The sequence below is a fragment of the Semicossyphus pulcher genome, unplaced genomic scaffold (assembly GCF_022749685.1).
Source record: "Semicossyphus pulcher isolate SPU_LCO1_2020_fin unplaced genomic scaffold, fSemPul1.0.p SCAF_65, whole genome shotgun sequence".
In the NCBI taxonomy this organism is placed as follows: Eukaryota; Metazoa; Chordata; class Actinopteri; order Labriformes; family Labridae; genus Semicossyphus; species Semicossyphus pulcher.
Window position 1 is genome coordinate 83,314 of NW_027211743.1, and position 23,447 is coordinate 106,760.

Genomic DNA, 23,447 nt, shown 5'->3' on the forward strand with positions numbered 1-23,447 from the left:
GGGCTCAGAGCTACAGATGGCACCAGTTCCACACACTGACAGCTGCTACCACACAATTACAATAACGCAGCATGTCAGGTTGCCAAAGCAGAATTTTCTTCCCTGAGATTCTCGTGCAACGCTCAGGTGGGCTGGAAGTAAAGACACTGCAGACTCTGAACTCCTGAAAACTGAAGTTTTACTTTAACCCAGTTTAATTATCTTTCTCTGCACAGTGTAAATGTTAAAGAAAAGAGGAGGAAACAGTACTGTGGATGTAAATAAATGATGACGGTTATATTGAGACTGTGTAAATTTAATAATGTAAACACAGCTTCAGCTCTGAGTCCAGTCCTGTGTGCTGGCTGCATTAATACAAAGGGACTGTTAAAAACAATGAATTCTGTTCACTGCTCTGTATGTGTAACAGTAGATTATTTACGTCTCATAAAACAGTGTGTCTCATTCTTATTAAACCAACAACAGGTTAGTTCACAGCCCCTCTGCACCAGCATAAACATATTAAACATGAAGAGTGTCTGACAGGGCCGATAAATCAAGACACGAATCATGTTGGAGGTCTGGGGATCAGTACACTTTATTTTACGTTTATTATTTGTTATTACTATTAACAAATGATTTAACCGTTAATAACTAAGAATACTTACTATAAACAAATTATTTTTGACATTTATTATTTTAGATAACAATACCCAGGTTCCACAGGGTGTTTTGAGCAGCCAGCTCTTTGGCATCGTCCAGCAGCGCACACAGCTTGTCAGGGATGTAGGTGCTGCGTGTGGACGGGATCACCACCTACACACACACACGCACACTCTGTTTTTGTTGCTCATATGGTTAGACTTATCAGCTAAGTCGATGTAAACATTTATCTACTTATTCTGTATGTATGTATTCTGTAGATTTCCATTTGAATAAATGACAGGAAAGTGAAGTTTACAAAGGTAAAGGTGAGAAGGTATGCCTGCCGTGTATCTGCAGACCTTGTAGAGCAGCAGCAGCCTCCCGTCCTGCCCCGGCGTGGAGAACAGCTCGTACTCGGGCTGTGAACACAGGTTCTTGCGACAGTAGAAGTCAAGCAGACTGACGGCCGAGCCGATCTGACTCTGTTTGAGTGACAGCAGGCTGGTGGGGGTGCCGGGGAACAGGGGGAACACACACCGGTCTGCCTCATCTGATCACACACACACACGCACACACACAGAGGCAGGATCAGCATTACTGCTCATTAGACATGAGTGTAGTCAGAAGATACCAGTGTAGTGTAGTTGGAGTAACAGTGAAAACAGTGTAAGGGTCAAGCTGTGGAAAAGAAGATTTTCGGAATATAAAATGAAACAAGTTGAGCTGCCCGTCACTCTTTAGACAGCATGAAGTATGAGCAGCACTCGCTGTCAGTAAACACAACACTTTAGCTGCTTTAATCACCAGGATACATGAAACATATCCACTTATGCTAACGATGTCACTTATTACACTGACGAGTGAATCCACCAGCACATTCCTCAACGTCACACACACGTCTCAAATACCCTGTTTACACTCGAGTCATGAATATGAATCAAATCAAAGGCTGTTTTTTGACATTAATGATCATTTTCATGTTTGACACTTAAACTGTTTGCAAATTAAAGGCTTCAGAGGACGTAACAGCAATAAATCACTGTCCAACATGTGTGGTACTTTTAACTATTACTGTGAATAACAGCTGAGATGATAGAAAGCCCTCTGTCTCACATCAACAGAAATGTTACAGTGTTAATGTTACTGTAAACTACACAAAACATTTCCCCTTTAAAGGGTCACACTGAGGGATTTTTCTTTGACAAAAAACAAAAAACACAATACATTTGTTTTTAAAGGTCTAGCTGCGAATTTAACCAAACAAAATGCTGACTCTTTTCTGTTCTAATCATGGACTGTATACAAAAATGGTCGTAGCCGACGTGACGTCAATCATTGGGTTGTTGACTACTGTTTTGAAGGCCTGCCATTAAAACCACTGGCCCTGAAATGCAAGCCCTATTTCAGTTATTTTTTTAACATCAAATTTCTCCTTCTGTAAGTGTTTTTATTACTCAATACATGTGTTCAACTATTATAAACTCATAAAAATAGACCAAAAATATCATAAGGGTTTAAAGAGGGTTCTTTTACCACACTTGGTTCAGCAACTCTGACACCCGCATGAATAAATTGTAGTAGCTGCAGTTACGTTACTTAAATGGTATGTAACATTAATGACGCTGTTCAAATGTATGTTAAACTAGCGTGATCATCCCTGTGACAGTAACGTTTTGAAACAAAATCTTACCGTCACCTTCTTTCTGTTGGCACACACACAACCTCACGCTTTATGTGTGCTGCAGGTGTAGCTTTTAAAACACTCTGCGCCACGTTCGCTCTGTGAACAGTCCGTTTATGGAGCCACAGCGTTAACCTGCAACGGGACGAGGTGCCGCTGATAACCCACTTATAGCCACCTCACGTAACTGCCCGTCTGCCTCGATCATCTCCCAAGTAGCTTTCATCTGTGACGGCAGAAGCGTCGCATGCATGTTTACATGCACAGCAGTCAGTTCTGCTTCTTTTTTTCCCCAACTGTTGGCCAACGAACATCATGCTGAGTTGAAGAAGACTTGAAACTAGAGATTGAGACCATAAACTCATTAGGAGAATGTTTACTGAGGGAATAAATCGAGAAGGAGGACCATTTTCTCATAGACTTCTATACAATCTTACTAGGGGAGTTAGACCCTGCTGATCATTCTTATATTTATAGTCTGTGATTGTAAACAAAGTACCTGACCTAATTTTTCTACTCAAGAATCTCCTTCTCTCCTTTCACTCTCTGTCTTCGTCTGTCCTCTCTCCTTCACCTGTCTCACTCCCGTCTCTGTCCAGCTCTCCCTCTCTAAGTCTCCTTCTCAATCTTAAATCTGTCTCCCCCTCCATCATGTAAGTATAGCTTACTAGCTAGCTCAGGAAGCTGGAAGGAAAGATCGCCAGTTTGAATCAAAGAGAAGAGCCAGTCTTAAGTCTGACACTAAAGGTAGGGCTGGAGGTCACATTTAAAGTCTGACAGAATCCAGTAGAGTTTGTGTACAACAAAAAACAGCCTAGATGCTCATACTCCAACTTTGTCTGATTTTGGAGTAAAAATCAGGACACACCTACCAAAGTATGTGAAATATAATCAGTTAGGGTCATTACAACAGACACAAAAGTAATTTACAGCTGACCCAAATATCCACAAACAAAAGAAGGCATCCTGAACTGACCCTAAACATTTACGACTGTCTCTGGGATTGGTCGCAGATGTCTTGTTCAAACCTCTGAGGGCTAAACATCTGCGGATACAATAAGACATTCCCGACCGACCCTAAACATCAGAAGCAGGGCTGCACTATAAATGGAATATTAATCCCGCACACATTTTGTCTTCCCACAATTAATTAAACATGACGGTGATATTGGCGTTTAAAATGCTCCGCCTGTAGAAAACTCTACTGCATATCAAATCAAGCCCCTCCCCCAGGGGGTGATGGAGAGGTTTGGACTTCACTTTTGGGGGAGCCGGCATGTCATGTGCCTATCTTACAGAGTGGAAGAGTAAACAACAGAGACGGTCGGAGAAACTAAAGTCAAATGTCTGGAACAGAAGATGAAGAGCTGGTCCCGGAAACGGCTCGTCATTGCTTGCTTGTAGGTATTTCACTTTTAGGGTGAGTGATGTGATGAAGAAACAATAATCAAAGTGGTCATGAGACCTGTGTCTGTGCCGCAAAGCAACACAACTAACTTGTTCAAGCAGACACAAAGTGCAGTATGATGAGTGTATGAAGGCCAAGAGGAAGAACGAGCTAAAAACTTTGGGAATCGGTCCAGTAGATGGCCTCCGCTGTAGCCACGATACAGCCGATCAAAATATGTCCACTAAAAGTTTTTGTTTCTATGAGACATTTCAAAACTCAAATTTGTAAAAAAAAAAGGTCCAAAATTACCAAACCTCTCCATGGCTCCGTCACCCCTGTTCAGGAAAAACGTCCCGCCCCCTCCTCCGGCCCCTGTGCTGGTCCCCAGGTAACCCCTGGTGCTGTACCTCCTCCCGGCCACGCTCCCGTCTCTGACCCCCGCCGGTTTGGCCAGCGTCACCTCCACGCTCGCTTCGTCAATCACAGCCCCGTTTATGAGGCTCAGCGCAAAGAGGGCATCATCCCGGCAGCGGTAGTGAACAAAGGCGTAGTCGGTGAGCTTCTTGACGCGCTCTACTGAGCCTGGTCTAAAGCGGGAGAACTCCTGGCGGAGGGTTTCCTCTGTGGTGCTCAGCATCAGGTTACGCACCTGCAGGGACACAAACATCGTACATCTTACAACCCCATTGCTGATGTTCAGATAGTACAGGTCCCATATGCCACAACATGTCTGACTCCTTTCAGTGATGCCTTACACGATGTCTGTGAGTACAACGATGTTAATACTGATGAAAAATACTGTGAAGATTAAAAACAAGCTGTAATTGAGTGCATAAAAAGTGCACACAGAGAGACAGATGTGTTCTGTACCTGCTGAATGCTCTCCAACATGTGTAAGGTGATTTTAGGTCTGTATCTGTCGCCCTCAGGTTACATTTCAGAGTTTCAGAGTAAAAGCCTCCTAATTGATCCCCTGGAGGACGTGCAGCTCCTGTGAGCCTCCCTCCTTCTCTCTCCCTATTTCACACCTCTGATCTAAACAAGTTGGCCGAATATGTCAGACTTCTCTTCCTAAAATGCTGCCTGTCCAGCAGTGCGGGGGCTGGAGACTTTCTGATTTAAAGGCTCTAAAAAATTTCTCTACAGCGGGCTGAAGTGAGAGACTCTGAAACTTGTAGAATCCTTTCTGATCGTTTAATAAGAGAAATCATTAAAATCTTACACCTGATTTCACCTCATCTGCATCCTTTTCATAACAAGGGATTCTTTTGTAAGTGATTATTATTATTTTTTAAAGGGACAAACAGACACACACACAGACATATCAAACATACAAACACGCACACGCACGCACACGCACACACACACACACACACACACACACACACACACACACACAAACTCACATAGAGGACTCTGACGTGCTGCATCACATCCTCGTCCACATCTTTCTCCGGCTTGGCCCAGTCCACCTGGATAGAGTGACCCCACAGCTGGAAGGTTCCTGTGGGACACAACAGGAACACGACAACATCACATCTGTATACTCAACATGCTAACATGTATGACAATAGTTTCATACATATATATTGTCTGTAATGACAATGTAATGAGCTGAGTGTTGTAGAAGCAGTTGGAGAGTTATGAAAGAAACATGCTGAACTGTTGTTTTTTCCTCTCCACAGGATTCAGAAGGAAGTATGTTTGAGGCTGATCGGGGAAATTGACCGATAATTGCACAATATTTTATTAATGCAAAAGTTCAACAGTTCAGCAGATTCTCTGCTGGTTCATCCATCTGATCTGTGACAGGACAGCAGCCTCCTCCTGCCTCAGGCAGCATGGAGCTGCTACAGATGGCTGTTCAGCTACACTGAGGCAGCGTCCAAGCTAATAAATTACTGTTTTAAAAATAAGACTTGCTGTGTTTAGCGAAACAGTAGAACCTCAAAATTAGAAATAGAGCCCGACCAATTTATCAGTCAGACGATTTTATCGGCCCATATTTGCATTTCGCAGATGTATCGGTGTCGGCGTATATGTCCTCCAATATGCTCCGATATTAATAACTTTAATTTTTGCAGTGCTGCAAGAGAAAGTCATGACACCTCCTGACAAGCAGAGGAGAGGACCTCACTCATGTTACAACTATAAACCAGCACAAAAATGACAATTACCAAGAAACGCATCTCATCAATTCAAATCTATATCAATTTAAACCAAATTGGGCGGACCAGATATTCGCCGCTTCTTATAACTCTAAGAAGAGAGGCGTTGCAGTGATGATCAACAGAAAAATACCATATAGCAATAACTCAACCATAACAGATCTCGAGGGACGATATATAATAATCAATGGATCCATTGGGTAAGTTCAGTTAACAATAACCAATCAATACGGCCCAAATGAGGACAACCCAGAATTTTTCCATGAATTCTTTACAAAACTAATAACCTTCTCTGATACAATCATTTTTATTGGAGGTGACTTCAACGCAACCATTTATCCAAAACTTGACAGATCAAATATCATCAAATCTACCAGACCGTGGCAATCATTTCAAACAGTAGAACAAATTCTGGACCAGTATTTGTTGAGATGATAACAGAAATGTACAAATCATCCAACTTTTCACCACATATGAATTCAGCACTCATCTCAGTTCTCTTCAAACCTAACAAGGATCCTACTCTCTGCTCAAGCTACCGCCCTTTATCACTCATCAACACAGACATCAAGATTATCAGTAAAGTACTAGCTATGAGACTGGAAAAAGCCATTCATACCTTAATTCACCCCGACCAAACAGGATTCATTAAAGGTAGACACTCATCAAATAACATGCGCCGTCTATTCAACCTAATAAATATATCCACAAATCAAAAGATTAACACATCCATCCTATCATTAGACGCAGAGAAAGCATTTGACCGTGTAAACTGGAACTTTTTATTTGCAACATTAGATAAGTTTGGTTTTGGACAGTCATTCATCAATTGGATTAAAATATTTTACAACTCACCCACAGCATCAGTAATCCCCAATGGAATAACCTCACAATGTTTGACACTAAACCGCGGCATCAGGCAAGGATGTCCACTCTCTCCACTATTATTCCCATTGAGCCACTAGCAGCCGCCATTCGCCAAGATTCACAAATCACTGGAATCACTGTTGCCAACACTATCCATAAGGTCAGTTTATAGGCATTGTTTAAACTCTTGGAGGAATTCTCCTCCATCTCTGATTAATCCATTAACTAGTCCAAATCCACCATCCTACCACTAAATCACCACCAATGTAAGACGACAGACCCCAAATTACCCTCCAATATCCCAACTGGTAACATTCGCTATCTAGGCATTGATATTTCCTCCAAGCTTCCAGAGCTGTTCCACCTCAACTTTACCCCCATCCTTAAATCCATTGAAGAGCAGTTAAACTGCTGGAATAATTTACCACTCTCCCTAGCAGGCCGAATTGCAACTATCAAAATGTCAATATTAGCCAGAATCAACTACCTCTTTTCAATGACTCCTGTCAAACCAACTCCTAACTAGTTCACCACACTTGATTCATTAATTACAAAATTCTTCTGAAAATATTTATTTTGAATGTGTGTGTATATGCAGGGATGTGTGTGTGTGTATGCATGTACAGGCTGTGTGTATTGGGTTTATGTATACATATGTAATTAAATTTGTATATATGTATAAACTGTATGTGTGTGTGTATGGGTATGTGTATAAAGATAGATATATCTTTTTTATTTTTGGTGTTTATTTATTTATGTACGTGGTTTATTATTATTATGGGGGGTCTGTTTTTGGTTTCTTGCTTACACTTTGTCTTGGTTCTGGAATGGTAAAATCTTGTCTGTTAACGTAAAAGAGAGGTGAATAATAATTAAAAAAAAAGGACATATGTTCCAAACAGACATAAAAAAAATTAACATAATTATTTTTTGCTTTTTGGAACATAAATAGGAAACTTAACAACTTACTACTCAGTCAGCACTAGGCGGCAGGCATGATGGGAAATGAGGAGGTCCCTAATGCTGCCTGAGTGCGCGTCACAGCTGAGCAGGGCAGTGTTGTGGCAAAAAAGTTCCCCGAACCCTCTTGTCACTTAATTTCAATCGCCAATAGATGATAAAACTTGGTTGAAAAACTATAATCAAAGTCTTCAAAAAACTCAAGCAAGACAAGCAAACACTAGAGACTGGCAGAATCTGATGCAAAAATAGTTTATTTCCGTATAAATACAAACAAATAAACCCGAGTCCATCCGGATGAGACTGCCCACAGGTTAGCCGCTTGGTCTTATATACTTTAAACCCCTCCCTCGCTGGGCTTCGGCACGTTTTTTTCCCCTTTTTTAAGTCTCTGCCTAATTGGTTAAAGTGTGTCGCAAGTGGCAGACTTGTGCTACCCCCCTTCCCCAAACTCTGGCTCTCTGCCCTCAGCTTGTGTCCCTTCAGTTTCGTCGGACCCATTTCCAACTTTTCCGCAGGACTCTTCCTCACTCTGGCCAATTAGGCACGCCCATGCACTGTACAACAGATAAAGGAGGGGCTCGTTGGCAGGGGACACCTGTTTTTTTTTTTCTAGATCAGATAAGGCGGCCAGTTTCCCACCCTTTGATTTGCACCTGGCTTCTATAATGAGCCCAGCGAGTTTCTCAGCTTAGGATTCTACTTTAGAGCTTTAACTTAAGAACTTACTTTAAAACATTTGACTGTAAAACTTTAACTTTAAAGTCGAGGTGAAATGAAAAATGTCATTTTAATCCTTTTAGATCACATCCTCCGTAATATTGTGCATCTATTTGACAATACAGACCAAAAAAAATACAGAAAATCCAGTTCTTCGTATTCTTATATCAAAATCCAATCATTTTTTCTTCCTGTAAAACAAAATATCACATGTGCTTACATAAGATAGGACCAACCAATTTCAACAAGAAATATCATGACATCCACCTGTCAATCAATCTGCAACATTTAGCCGCAGAGCACCAAGAACGCTCGGTCAGTTAGCTAGCTACTGCGCTGTGGAGAACGTCTGTCTACGCCCACTTCTCAACGATCAAATCAAATCCCTCTAATGATATGTCCCGCCTGCAAGTCCTGTTTCACTCAAAAATACGTCACGATACGGAAGCTAAATACTCTCGAAATGCTGTTTCATCTCGACTTTAAGGCATTAGACTATAGAAATGTTAACTTTAAGACATTTTTACCATAAAAACTTTAACTTTTAAAACATTTGATTATAAATTTTCACCTAAAACATTTCATTATAAAACTTTTGATTATATAACTAACTTTTTCAAATTTTTTTCCAACAGCAGCACACACAGTGAAGGGAAGCATTATCTTTCCCATACAGAACGAAACATTGTGAACAACAAACTCATGTTAAAATCACAGTAATCAGCCAAAGAAAGCTTGCTTTAAGAGCACCACTGTTTCTACCCTCTGCGCATCTAAACTGCCCATGAGATCCCGAGTGTACAGTCTGGCTCTCAGTTTTAGTAACAAAGGTGCAGGAGCTTTAAGCTTAATTGTCTGCTAGTTTCACAGCCGTTATGCTCTAAACAACAAGCTTACACGTCTACACCTCCGTACAACCCAGCAGGACGGTACAGGATTTTATTTTAAAAAGCCATCATCGCCCCATGCTGCAGACTGTGCGTCTGTCTACTCCGCCCTCAGTCACATCTGCCGCTCCTTACAGCAGCAAGACACGCACGTGCGGACTGTTCTCCTTCACAGAACAGCAAATTAATACGTTTTGTGAAGTCCCTTTCATGTCTCATAAAGATGCTAAAGTTACGACGGAGTTACAGATAGACAGGCAGAGAGATAGCCATGTCACCGTGATGCTACGTTTTGATTGAGACCTGACCTGCGGACTGTTGGCTGAGCTCCAGACCACTGCCCCACGATAGACAGTCCATAGATAGTCCAAAATGTCCCAAACAGAGCACAATAATAAGAATAGAAATACAGACAAAGGGCAGATCCTCTGCTGATACAGACATCAGCTCACACTTCTCCTGGATTGATGTTGATTAAGAGGGAATATTTAATATGGAAAATCCTGCTTATTAAGCCTTTTATTCCTATTATTAACAATATCTGTCTGTCAAATGAGCTGGTCTGTGTTTGGTGACTTTTATCTGTAGCAGCACTGTGTGAAGGTGGGAAAAGAAGAAAATAATTTTTTGTTCCAACTTTTGTGTGTTTTTGTGTTATACTCACGTCTATTTAATTTGATAATTTATTTTGGTGCTATTTAAGTTGCTACAGAAACACTTTAATTTTGTATGTCATGCAAATGTAACAATAACATTTCAGAATTGGAATTTTGTTCTTTTAATTTCAGATACACTTTGAACATATCTGAATATATCGGCCGATACATCGATATCGGAATTTTCATTAGTCCCAAAAATCCAGTATTGGTCGGGCTCTTGTTGTAACCAAAACTTTGAGGGTTTTATGCTTGAAAAATGAAGAATGGATCACTTAGATTCTTGATTTTTTTTCTTGCATATGTATCTTATATAGTAAGGGGAGGCTAAGTTAAAGACACAGCTGTCAGTGTTACAGAAGCACAAACTGCATCATTTAAAATAATATATGTTTGAATACAAATGATTGAACACAAAGTAAACATTAAAAACCTTCATGCAGGACTGTAGGCTATTAAACTTTAAAAAAATAAATTCAATAAACTGGACTGGAAGTTAAATCCTCATTCAGACTCTTTGCTGCATTTTTCTGTGTTCTAGCTCCCCCTGCTGGACAAACACAAGTGACCCAGAGTCAGCAGGTGGAATAAAGAAGGAGAGACGGACAGCTGTGATGAAGGAGTCAGAGGAGGATGCAAAGAGAGTGAGTACCCGGGATGAGCTTCCTCCTGGCCATGGCTGCAGCCTTGTGCGACTCGTACTCTACGAAGGCGAACCCTCGGTTTTTGTTCTTATCTGTGGAGCTGGGATACACGATCACATCCACCACGCCGTCTGTAACCTGACACACACGCACACACACACATACACACACACACACAGGAGGGAGCAAAGGTGGTGGTTAACATGTAAACAGTAACAGCTGCTGCTTCTTCTACTGTTGCTGTAAATGATGACTGTGACCTGAAACAACACATGCTGCTGTTTGTGTTAATGAGGGAACAAATGTTTAGTTTTGAGCCTTTGTGTTTCCACCCCTGAGTTTCCAAAAAGAGAGATCTTAATGCTCCAGTTACAATGATATTTAAGACAACAGTTTGTCAAACTATTTCCTGTTTCAACATTCATCAACATGCACATAGCCAACTCAAGAAATGGTTTTCCCACCTGGAACTTCATTTTTCTGTCACTGTTTTCAGAGTTTTCTAAAGTTATAAATAATTAACCAATCAGTAGAGATCATTGGGCTGATGAGCTGAGAATACAAGTCAAATGTAAACTACATGATGTCATTTAGTCAGCACTCTGCTGTAACACATAAAGAACAAGCTGCCGGTCTGCAGGTGTGCTCAATGACTGAGTCAATATGGAGAGGTTGAGGGATAAAAACATCACTTCAGTGAGCTTGAGACAAAAACGTTCTGCAATCCAGATTTACTAGAAGCCGCGAAAAACACTCTTTAAACAATCTTGGGCTCTCAAAAGCAAAATAATAGACACTAAAAACCCTGATCAGAAAAAAATAAGCACAAGAACATGTAAATGCTGGCAGCTGTGGTGTGGGATCTGCTGACATGTAAAATGAGGGATGACTGAGCATCTGTTAGCACGACTCAATGAGCTGCCAATGTTACCAGCTGCTGGTTGAACACAACAACTACTGCTGTCCGGGGCGACTGTGGCTCAGCGGTAGAGTCGGTCGTCTTTCTTCTGTTGGAAGGACAGAGGTTCGATCCCTAGCTCCCCCAGGCTACATGTTGAAGTGTCCTTGGGCAAGACACTAAACCCCAAATTGCCCCTGTGGTATAGCTAACGGGTATGAATGTGATAACCGATTGACAGGTGGGCACTTTATGTAGCCTCTGCCATAAGTGTATGAATGTGTGTGTAGTGTAAAAGCAGCTTTGAGTGAAAGGCAAACTAGAAAAGTGCTATACAAGTACAGTCCATTCCATTAGCTTATCTCTGTGTGTCCACATGTTCAGTCTGTATGACTAAGAACATATCTGTCCATCATCCATTCTCATTTCACAGCTCAACTTTTACAATAACAACCAAACGGCTCTGCTCTTGCTAGTTTTGTTCATTTTGTTTCCAAGTTTTCAAAGATTTTTTTTAACCTTTTTCTTAGAGTTAATTGAAGACATTTCAAAAAACATTTTACAAATTAATTTATTCTCTGTGTTAAAGCTCCTCCATGAGCTTTAATTTGGTATCCAGGGGAAGAACTTTGACTTACATTTAGTTCACTCTACCTTTAATTATTTCACTTAATTAAAAATAACTACAATCAAGTGTTTTACGCAGCTGTTCCGTCTTCTGTTTCTCTACACGCCTGGTTAAACTGTCAGTCATAAACATGTAAACAATACTTTTAGTTTTCCAGATGTCCACATGTGGCTCAGGTGTGTGTGTGTTTGTACATTCTTCATCTCGTCCATGATCTCATCCCTCCTCTTGTCTTTTGGGATGGAGCCGATGAAGAGGCGGCAGTTGTTCAGACTCACGCACACACCGATGAACTTCCCTGGACGGATCTCGTAGTTGTCCAACATCTGGATCGCTCTCTGAGCTGCTTCTCTGCACCCATAACCAATGGTCAGGATAAATTATCATAACATGGATCTTTGTTTTTTATTACCCTGCCTTCAGTTGATTCTGGTTCTCCTCTTTCTAAATAAATGTGATTTATAATCCACAAATAATAAGACCATAGATTTAGTAGTTAAAGGGATCATTTCTGTTATGTTGTCAAACTGAATATATAAATAGACACACTCACCTGTTGGTGTACAAGACAAAGGCGTAGCCGCGGTTCTCTCCACTGAACTCCATCATCAGTCTGAACTCGTAGATCCTTCCGGCGCTCTCAAACAACGGCACCAGCTCGTCCTCGTACATGTCTCTGGGAATCTTCCCCACAAACACCTCGCAGCCCCGCGGGGGGGCCGGACCCTCCCAGCCTGAGGCACAAAAGAAAACACAATGACGGTCAGACAGAACTTTCACTGGAGCTGATCTCAGACCAGTGGAGTCGCTACATCAACAGGCTGCAGCCAAACCAAACTCCATTCACTTAAATCACTATTTTAAATCTATTTTTTCAGACTGAGAACAAAAGATAAACACTGACCTTTCCATAAGTTAAAAGGAGATGTTTCATAATACCCTCACATCTTGAGTTTTTTTTTGACATATTACACAGATCACTGAGGGCTTACATTAGGAACAAACAGATTATTTCAGTTATTAATCCCTGGATTTTTCTTTAGACAGCTTTAATCAGACATAAGTGTTCTGTATGTGCACACTGCTCATCTTTTTAATATTTTCTGCCCCTTTTCATATAACACAACACTAATTCTCTTCTTCGTGTGTTTTCATGGTCTTAAGACACACAGACCTGGCGGGGGTCCTCCGAACTTCCTCTGTCCGTTCTCCTGCACCATGTCGTAGCCCGTCTTCTCCATCAGGTCCAGCAGAGCCATCTCTTTGGCGCAAGATGCCTTGAACTCGTCCTCGCCCAACAGAGGACTCACTTTCCCAGAGTCTTCGGCCATGTCTCCGCCTGACTCTCTGTCCACGACTGTCTGAAAGAGTACAGTCAGCTTTAGACAGGCGGGTCACAGGACTGATGCTGTCAGCTCAGGAGGAAAGAATTACTTACCTGGTGATCAACATACAACTTCGTTGATAGAAAATCATCAAAACGCAATCTAACTTGTAATCATGAATAATCTAATAACAATTAGAAGCAAAGAAAGCTTGCAGAAACAAATAAATACAATACATCGAATATTATTGCATAGTTGAAAATGAAGTTAGCTTAGCCTCCCCTTAAATGTGTTGTTAAGCTAACGTTAGCTGACTTCATTTGTTATTTTCTGTAGACCACTTGTAACCGGTTCAAGTAACCGGTTCAAGGACCCCTGAAAGTCCCCGGTACCACCTTTTGGCAACAATAACCTTAATATGCTGACGTTAGCTCGTGTAAACTGCACTCGTTCATCTATAAAGTATAACATGGACAAAACTACACCACAGGGGCTACAAATTAGCATAGCAGTTACCGTTAAGTTAGCTAAATGTTATGATAGCGGCTTCGGTAACTTTAGCGCCTTCCAACCGTTTTTTTTTTCTTCAATCAACTGGCCGGAAATATGATTGACATTAAGGTCAGTCTCTCTGAGCTCGTTTCTCTGAGGCACAGAAGGCGGGACAAATGGGTTCACGTGTTACCCACATAAAATTAAATTCAATTAAATTTAAAAAGATCAATATTAATGTATAACATTTTAAATTGATTACAATTTTAATGAATAATCAAAACATTAAATCAAAAAATAATAAAACAAAGATTATTAAAAAATAAAAAGATATATGGCCTATTTTGCAATTATTATATAATTATTTAAAAAATGCTTTACAAATAAACTTTTTTTCATATCAATTATGCGTATAAAGGACAATCCCTCAAAATGTTAATACAACAAACTGAAGAATATGAGGAAAAATCTTTATTACACTCACTCATAATTCTAAATTTTTACACATTATTTTCTTCACAGACATCATTTTTAAGTGCTTTCTTATGTGTTTTGTACAACGGAGTATTAGGGCATTGAGGGGAAAAAAAACTCTAAGATTTCGAGAATAAAGTCGTAATTTTACAAGAAAGAAAGTCATAATATTACGAGAATGAAGTCGTAATATTACGAGAATACGATAAAGTCGTAATTTTAGGCCATGGTTAGCCTGTATCTTATTTTGAAGGGTAATATCAGAAGGGCAGCCAGTCGCCTGCGCTAAAAAGATCAAGAGTCATTTTCAAATAAAATCACTTTTCAGAGTCCTGATTAATATGACAAAGTGGTGCTGGTGTTCAGGAAGATTAAATATTTCGTATTTGTGAAACCTATACGTATGTATTGATATAGCTGTTTAGTGTGCTTGCGCATTACTAGGCAGGAGATCTCGAATGTTCTCGCGAGGTACATGTATGCTGTGCTTCCATGCTACCGGGTGTGTTCAATAACGAATACATAAATACAGCTCCGGCCCAAGTTGTGTTAAGCCTCCTGTGCAATCATTTATAAGCATAGCTTCACAAGATGTTCAGCTGTGAAGTTATACTTAACACGTTCCTCATTTTAGTGAAGGCGGCTGCTGCTCTTCTGATATTTATAACATTTAGGCTAACAATAGTCTACAATTACGACTAATAAAGTAACCACTTTATTCTCGTAATATAACGACTTTATTCTCGTATTTTTACGATTTTATTCTCGTAATATTATGACTTTATTCTGGTAAAATTACGACTTTATTCCCGTAATATTACGTCTTTTTTCCCGAAACCTTTTTTTTTTCTTCTTTAATGTGGCCCTAATACTCCTTCGTCGTTTTGTGAGTCTACAAGGCCGTACAGATGAGGCCGGGTAGCAGGAGGGCGAGCAGGGCGAAGCAGGAAGTCGAGTAGCTCAGTTACAGCAGCACACACACCTCCAGCACTGCCGTCGCCTTGGCAACATGCCGACTCTGCAGCAGCTTTCTGACAACTGATAACTACAGAACTGGGAGAGAGAAGAAGAAGAGGACCACTTTTATCACTGATTGTGTGTTATTAGTGGGAATGCTGATGTAACAGAGTTGGAAATACTCTTTGTGTTGAATTTCAGCAAATGTATGTGTTTGTATTATTAATGTGACTTTGTTGCCACCTGGTGGGTTGCGTAGCGCAACTGCAGCGTAAGGGCTCCTAGCTGGCCACCGTACGTACCTCAGCAAAGGAAATGTCTCCTGAGCTGCAGGCGGGTGAGTGTATGTAATGCTCCGTTCAATGTTACAATGTTTAATGATTTATAAATGTCCTGGAAACTGTCAGTAACGTGGAGTCTAACTATGAACATGAATAGAACTTATAGTGAGAGTTACAGACGCTTAGGTGTAGAAATGGTAACTTTATACACGAATTGCAATCTGCTAACATGAGGAGCAAATGCTTGCTAGCTTAACATGTGTCGGCTGCCTTCGTGGCTGTATCCTCACGTTACTGACCGTGATCTCCTGTTTTGTATTGAACAGATACATGTCCTTGCAGTTGCATATGCAGCATTATGACTGTGTGCTGATGATTTTACACACCAGGTAGGCATTGTCTAGTTTATATATGATGTTGTTGCATTTATAGTTGTATATGATAAATTGATGATGTAAATGATAACTTTAAAACGGCTGTATGACAGTCAAGGAGGTTTTCCTCTTGGGTTAAAAAGATTGTTCAAATTTTTTTGATATTTTTAATGTGCATAAAACTTAAAGCTTAAAAATACCCTTTATGCTTGGTACTCTGATAACATCTATACGATCACGTTCGCTGATTGTATGTTACAGATATTATTTCATGATGTGATATTGTAACTCTGTAAAAAGGAAATGTCTCCTGAGCTGCAGATATATGTCCTTGCAGTTGCATATGCAGCATTATGACTGTGTGCTGACGATTTTACACACCAGAATAAAGAAGAGCCAGACGTCCCTCCTGCACCATAAACACCAGGGTCACAGAGACACATCCAGGATAGTCCAGCAGAAAAACACAAATGGTTACACTGATTCAGCATTCAATTAAAACAGATGGAAAAAATTCAACTCATAACTTTAAAATACTACTGCTTCAGCATACTTCGCTCACAGACTTCATTTTTGCTTTAAAGTGTTGGCAAATCTTTTTGCTATCTTTTATCGTTTATGAATAATTTAGCTCAAAGTAACGCAATGTTTTCAGCAGTTTTCAGATTTTACAATGGGTGCAGATGGCACAGGCTAGAGTGCGTGATGTCATCAGTACAGTATAGAGCAGGTTAAAAATAACTCAAAATTCCTCCTAACAAATTGCTCCTCAGCCCACAATTTTCACTCCACACACATAATTTTACCCTCAAAATGTAGGAAATCTTCTCCTCTACTACTGAAAGTCAAACAAATTAAACAGTTTTGGCACAATGAGCTCTAAAGCAACAGGAGTGCTCAAAAACTCTCCATCTACAGCAATGTTAAATTTGACTTCAACTTCCTCGGGCGAACCACTTGGGGGCACTTTTGTATTTCGCTGTGGGATCTGAATTTCTAGCATCACAGACAAAACACATCTACATGTTCAGCAGACTCTCTACGTGCTCACAGTATAATTCTTTTGCTGATAATCATTACTTTTGCCGCTTAAAATAAGCACTATTTAGAGGCAAGTTTTCAGCTTTTGCTCACTTTAAATCTACTGTAAAAGAGAGGCTGTATCAAAGAAAATTTAAGAAAAGATTTCAAACTGTCTTGCAGAAAATAATGCCCACATCAAGTCAATATTCTCACCAAATGATTAAAGCAAGAGAAATTAGAGCAAGCTAAAAAGTAGACAAAGAGTTTAAAAAAGCTAGTGTTCCTGCTGGATGTTAGAAGCTGGGTTTGGGCAATCACTAGCAGCTCATTAGAGCCAATAATAGCAGTCAATCAGAGTGAGACTTAGAACAGAAGGGCCGATCAATGCTGACCAGACTATGGTGAGAAAGAAGCCGATATTAGTGAGCCGTCTGCTGGCCAAGATCCATTCAACAGATTGCTCAATCTATAGACAGACAAAGGCAGATGGACAAATAAAAAAAATAATTTTGAGCAGTCTTGCCGAAAAACTTTTTTGGTGGTTCACTGTTGGAAATAAGTTAAGATATCTCAAACATGTATTCACAAAGCCATAAACTTCAGTGAGACTCCCATCTGTTGGTTAGAAGTGAATTGAACCTAATGACATGGTATGTTACTAGCATCAGAATACATCAAGACTTTTAGAAGTATTACTAAGAATATATTTATTCTTGTAGAATCTTTCTACGATCACTCATATGGAATCCCATTTTTTGAGGCTGCAACTGAAACCAAAAAACAACAACATAGTCCACACATAGCTCCATGCTGGTGGACAAACGACAGATCAGAGAAGAGATCTGACCAGAAAAGGGGATATGTGGAGAAAAAAAACGTGAAAGACACATCAAAATGCCAAAAATGAATGTTAAGAAAATAAACTGCCATTTAACTGCAAGATGTACTGCCAAACTTAGCATATAATTAGGGCAGAATTGTGGTTTCAGAGAAGAAAAAAATCTTAATTCAATCATTAAAAATCTTAAATATTAATAATACATAATAATCTTAATTCTTTATTCGTATTTCTTAATTTAATACGAAGCCCCCCTGGGGACATCTGAGGGAAAAAATAATAATGCGTGGCCGCGAGATAGTAATGTGTGGTTTTAAGAAAAGAAAAGAAAAATGTCCTGAAGCAGCGGCAAGAGGTAATGGATCTCAGAGATAAAGGAAGATTATTCCAGTCAATTGGAGCTTTGTATTGAAATGAGCGGCGACCAACTTCTTTGAGAATTCTTGGGACAAAGAAAAAGGGATATTGCGTATGTCTGAGTGAATGTAAAGACCTATATGGAACCAGAAACTGTTTTAAATAGGAGTGGCAATTGAAATGGACAAATTTGAAAATGAACTGGACCCAGTGAAATTGCCCTCTAGATATAGGCTGCAGCCAATTAAGTGATTCATACATGAAACATTGTTGAGTTCTGTATGGGCACCTCAAGATAAATCTACACAGGGAATTATAAAAAACATTAAGGGGCTTAAGATTAGTGTCTGAGGTGTTCTGATAAACAATATCAACATAATCAATAATCAGTAAAAACTAAGAAAATGTTCTTTTTCTGAATTGAAATGTAAAGCAATTAATTGAGCGACAAAGTGAGTTCAGACAGCCATATGCTTTTTTAGTAATAAAATCAATGTGGGGTTTAAATGAGAGTTCAGGGTCAACCCAAAGTCCCAGATATTTGAAGGTATCAACTTTCTCAAGGGGTGACCCATCATCAAAATAAATGTGTCAAAAGGATATGAGCGATTTTGTCGCATACCAACACCATGCTGCAGGACTTCTTATTCAGTAAGAGTCTGTTATGATGAAACCATTTTTGGACCGAGTTAAAATCAAACCGTAAAGAATTTTGAATTTGTGTCATATCTGAGTTGGAAATGTAGAGAACAGTGTCGTCAGCATAAAGATGAGCAAGACAGTTTGAACATATTCAACATATTCATGAATAATTAATAAAGAAGTGGAAGGTGGAACCTTGTGGAACACCCCTTTCGCCAATATTGTAGTCGGACTGAGACCATTCAAAAACAAAACACTGACGTGTCTTATGCAGATAGGCATTAAACCAGAGGAGAGCATTTTGATCTAAACCAATAGAATAGAAAGATCGAAAGATCAATAAAAATTGCCCCTGTGAGTTGGCCTTTATCAAAAGATGAAAACACATCGTTAGTAAATTTAAGAAGAGCAGTGGTGGTGGAAAAATTGGGTCTAAAAACTGAAACCTTAAAGTTTTGAGATCCACCAATAGAAGAGAAATGCTTCTTAAAATGGGAATAATGGTAAATAAGTATAGGTTCAGAAATAGGTTCATTATTAATTTGTAACCGGTTTATGGCACTTTTATTAGTTTTATTAAGAATATGGTTCAATAGATTCCAAAAGTGTCTGGGGTTATGAAAATTCTGAGAGAAGCTATCTTTATAATAGTTGGATTTTGCATTCCTTGTTTTGGTCTTCCATGCATTTATTAAGATTCTGTAATTTTCCCAATCAGCAGAATCTTTTGACAGGCGATATTTGGCCCTGGCTTTATCCCTTTGTTTGAAAAAGCTTATAAGATGTGAGCTGATCCAAGGTAATTGTCTGCCTTTAAGGCATTTGTTCATATTGTGCATATTTCATACTTCATATTCCCTTGACAAACATTGATCATTGCCTCAACTACTACTAATACACCAATATTAATTCTAGTAGACCATTACAAACTGATAATAATAATAGTAATAATAATAATAATAATAGTCACCCGCAGAGGTCCCTATCCTCCACCCTGAAGGTTATAAACAGCAACATGGCTTAAGATGACAACAGAAAATAATGATAACAATTATACAACATATTAAAATTGAACTTATATGTACATTGCTCTATCATTTCATTTGGCCTGAGTGACTCATTTTACGCCTAGGTATATATTCCAAATGTGTATAATAATAGGCAACAAACAGTAACATGTAATTTCCAGCTGCCATAGAATGATTGTGGTTTGTCTATGCCCCAAAATAACTAGATCTAAATGTATAGAAATTATCATTTCCAGCAATCAAATATACTTTGTTACCACACAACTATATAGAAATGAGAAAATAACACTTAAAGTGTCATCTTCCTTGTTTCAGTGGACAAATGCACATTATAGATCTACAGGAACATATTTCTCTTTACAATTTAGCAGAGGATCTAAATTTGCAGTGGGGTGTGAGAGATGTCACTGGCATGCTTTGCAAATATGGTTTTTCTTTATGCGTGTTGGAGGCCTCTTGGGGCAGCTCTTGTGCCACAGTGGGCAAAGGCAATACTGGGTCTTACAGGGTAAAAGCTCAACCTTCTGTTATGTCCCATCATTGCCCCTGCGCTTCTCATCTATACATGCAAGACCTGGTTTTAGTCTGACCACTGCATTCTGCACCTGCAATGATGGGAACAACTGTGTAATTTCTACGGGTACTCTCACTTTTATCTTTTAAGTGTCCCACCGTAACCAAAGACGCCATGGTTTGATGGAGAGAGAGAAATAGAAAGGCTTGTATCAGACTTCACAGAGTTCTCTTTGGAGCCAAATAGGGTTTAGTACATTTTTGTTATTTTCATTTTGTGTTATTTTCTAATTTCTATATAGTTGTGTGGTAACAAAGTATATTTGATTGCTGAAAATGGCCATGTCTATACATTTAGATCTATTTTTTTTTGGGCATAGACAAACCACAATCATTCTTTGGCAGCTGAAAATGACATGTTACTGTCGGTTGCCTGTTATTATACACATTTGGAATATGAGTATATAAAATGAGTCACTCAGGCCAAATGAAATGATAGAGCAATGTTCTTATAAGTTCAATTGTAATATGTTGTATAATTGTTATCATTATTTTCTTGTTGTCATGATTATCCTAAGCCATGTTGCTGTTTATAACATTCAGGGTGGATGATGGGGACCTCTGCTGGTGACTTTGAAGATAGCTGGACTATGTTAACTAAACACAACTGAAAATTAGATCACAAAAATCACAAAAATATTTAATTGTGAAAAGAAAATTGATGAACGGGAAATAAGGAAACTAAAATCTGTGATGTCGAGGTTTGATTATTTGATTATTAGATTTTCTTTTTTATCTACCTAATACTCATTTAAAGACCTGCAAAAAATGTTCTGGACTCTTTGATATAAAAAAATTATGAAATTATATCAGATCGATTACAATTTAACTTAAATCTACATTCTGTGTCCATCTATCTATCTGCCTGCCAGCCAGCCAGCCAGCCAGCCAGCTAGCACTGTTTAGGGGCTTTTAATTTGACATTTTAACTATTACTTCCGTGTCAAGTGACAGCCCAAATGTATTCCTTTATTCATTGCGATAAAATCAAAATAATAAATGGACAAAACTGGACCATTTCTTTTGAATTGGTTTTGTTGTTTTTTCAATTTTGGATTCTGAGTGACAAAACGAGAAAGCGTTTTCTCGTTTTTGGTCTAAAACGATAAAACGAGCCTTTTTTAGCTGTTACGTTTTGATTTGATCACAGAACGGATTATCCGATGATACCCGGACCTACCAGGACCCAAATCTTCCTCCGACAGCAACAGGGCAGGGCAAGGTGAGTTCGAGCCACAAACGGTTTCATTTAAGGGGCTTCTAACTGGGGACAGCTAACACTTGTTTCCTTCCTCCTCGCCGTGACTCTGTCTCCCCCTCCACCCTGAAGCACTGTGCCGATCAGCTGTCTCCGGTGTTCACTGACATCTTCAACACCTCTCTAGGACCTGTCCCGTGCCAGCCTGCTTCTAGGCCTCCACCATCATTCCTGTCCCCAAAAAGCCAAGGACCACAGGACTTGATGACTACAGACCCGTCGCCTTGACCTCTGTGGTAATGAAGAGCAGCGCGATGACTCACAGTAAGCATTTAAAAGTTTTCGCCAACATGCCACACAGATTTTAATGGGCTCAATGAAAGAACCATCAATGAATTACCTTTAAAGCCTACATTATACTTTTACAGCAAAACAATCTCTATAGATGCAATACAAATAGTGTTTGTAATTTTTACTAGTTGTAGGCCTACACCTCTTGCTTTTACAGTGGCAAGTGCTGCAGTGAACACATCTGTCTGCGTCAAAATCACAAGGGAATGATTATTATCACGGAATTGTTTTCCTCTTCTTTATTTCTCTTGCGGCTTACCATATCATTTGTATCATAGCCATATATGAAGTAATGAAACAGACAGCTTTGCTAGTTACTAGATTTAAACTTCAATTGCACCGTGGTGGTCCTCTCCTCCACCAAGCTGCTGGTCAGAGACAAAACATCACACTTGCGAGTCCGCGGGAGCGGGGACGATAATTACACACCCTAAAAGTCCCAAAATGCGAGCAGAGCTGGAATACAAGGGCATTTAATTCACTGAGTCACAGCCATGTGGGTACATACTTATATTGGGAGAGAAGGCAGGGACGGTTTTTACAATGGCAGTTCAAAAACCTCTTATGTAAAAAGAGAGTCTGAGCATGTGACAGGATACAACAGTTATTTTTTTTCTATATGTTGTCATTTATTAAAGATCCAAACATGAACACTGTAAGCAGGCTGTTGATTATTATAAGTTAATTAATTAAACAGCGTTGGTATAGGAATTACTTTGTACCAAACTTGTTAACAGACACAGAGTGTGCTAAAACGCACAAGAGGCCTAATGCTCCTTTGAAATAATTCCCTTACTGTTTAGAGATGGGTTAGCAAAATCACGAAAATATGTAATAATAAACACTAGTATATATGATAGAGGAGTGCCATTAAAATGTGCCAGAAGCCAACATATGTAGCTTTTACAGCCACTAGCTGTCTACTTTTCCTCAATGGCTGAATAGTCCATATGATGTTAGAAAGCCCTGAATAATCAGAATTATAATAATTATGTACTATTCATTTAAATGATAACTTTTCTTATACTCTTCATTATAGTTTGTGTGAAAGAAAATTTTAAAAAAATGTATAGCTGTGGCAAGATGGTGCTTTTTTCGCCTAACGAGTGTAAGTTTTGGTTTTGGTGTGCCACCCCAAGATTTTCTGTGACCATCTCTGGCCACCCCCAGGAAAAAATCCTGGGGTCGCCACTGCCAACAGGTCCGCTTTAGGACAAGCTCTCCCAGCTGAACGTACCCGACTCCACCTGCAGGTGGATCACTGACTTCTTGTCCGACAGAAGGCAGCACATGAAGCTGGGGAAACACATCTCTGACTCCATGACCATCAGCACTGGCTCCCCTGAAGGCTGCTTTCTTTCCCCTCTGCTCTTCTCCCTGTACACCAACAGCTGCAACCCTAGTCATCAGT

General features: G+C 39.6%; 1 protein-coding gene and 1 long non-coding RNA gene across 2 annotated transcripts; one reads left to right on the forward strand and one right to left on the reverse strand.

The window, feature by feature from the left end:
• Window positions 1-678: 678 nt before the first annotated feature.
• LOC138611027 (probable RNA-binding protein 46) lies at window positions 679-13,430 on the reverse strand. The gene is made up of 8 exons (XM_069683906.1): window positions 13,298-13,430; window positions 12,677-12,857; window positions 12,318-12,474; window positions 10,606-10,735; window positions 5,102-5,199; window positions 4,005-4,344; window positions 984-1,174; window positions 679-795 (listed from the first exon to the last, which is right to left on the reverse strand). The coding sequence occupies exons 1-8, from the start codon at window positions 13,380-13,382 to the stop codon at window positions 679-681; spliced, it is 1,299 nt and encodes a 432-aa protein (XP_069540007.1). The 5' UTR covers window positions 13,383-13,430.
• Window positions 13,431-15,977: 2,547 nt separating this feature from the next.
• On the forward strand, window positions 15,978-23,431 carry LOC138611026 (uncharacterized). Its single transcript, XR_011309595.1, has 4 exons — window positions 15,978-16,041; window positions 21,638-21,709; window positions 21,818-22,009; window positions 23,207-23,431. It is a non-coding gene; the product is annotated as an uncharacterized lncRNA (long non-coding RNA).
• Window positions 23,432-23,447: the final 16 nt, after the last annotated feature.

Coding starts and splice junctions, on each gene's coding strand:
- LOC138611027 (XM_069683906.1), bottom strand. CDS start 13,382: ATGGCTCTGCTGGACCTGATGGAGAAGACGGGCTACGACATGGTGCAG. Junction 12,858..13,297: donor GTTCGGAGGACCCCCGCCAG/GTCTGTGTGTCT, acceptor TTTGTGCCTCAG/GCTGGGAGGGTCCGGCCCCC. Junction 12,475..12,676: donor TTTGTCTTGTACACCAACAG/GTGAGTGTGTCT, acceptor TTATGGGTGCAG/AGAAGCAGCTCAGAGAGCGA.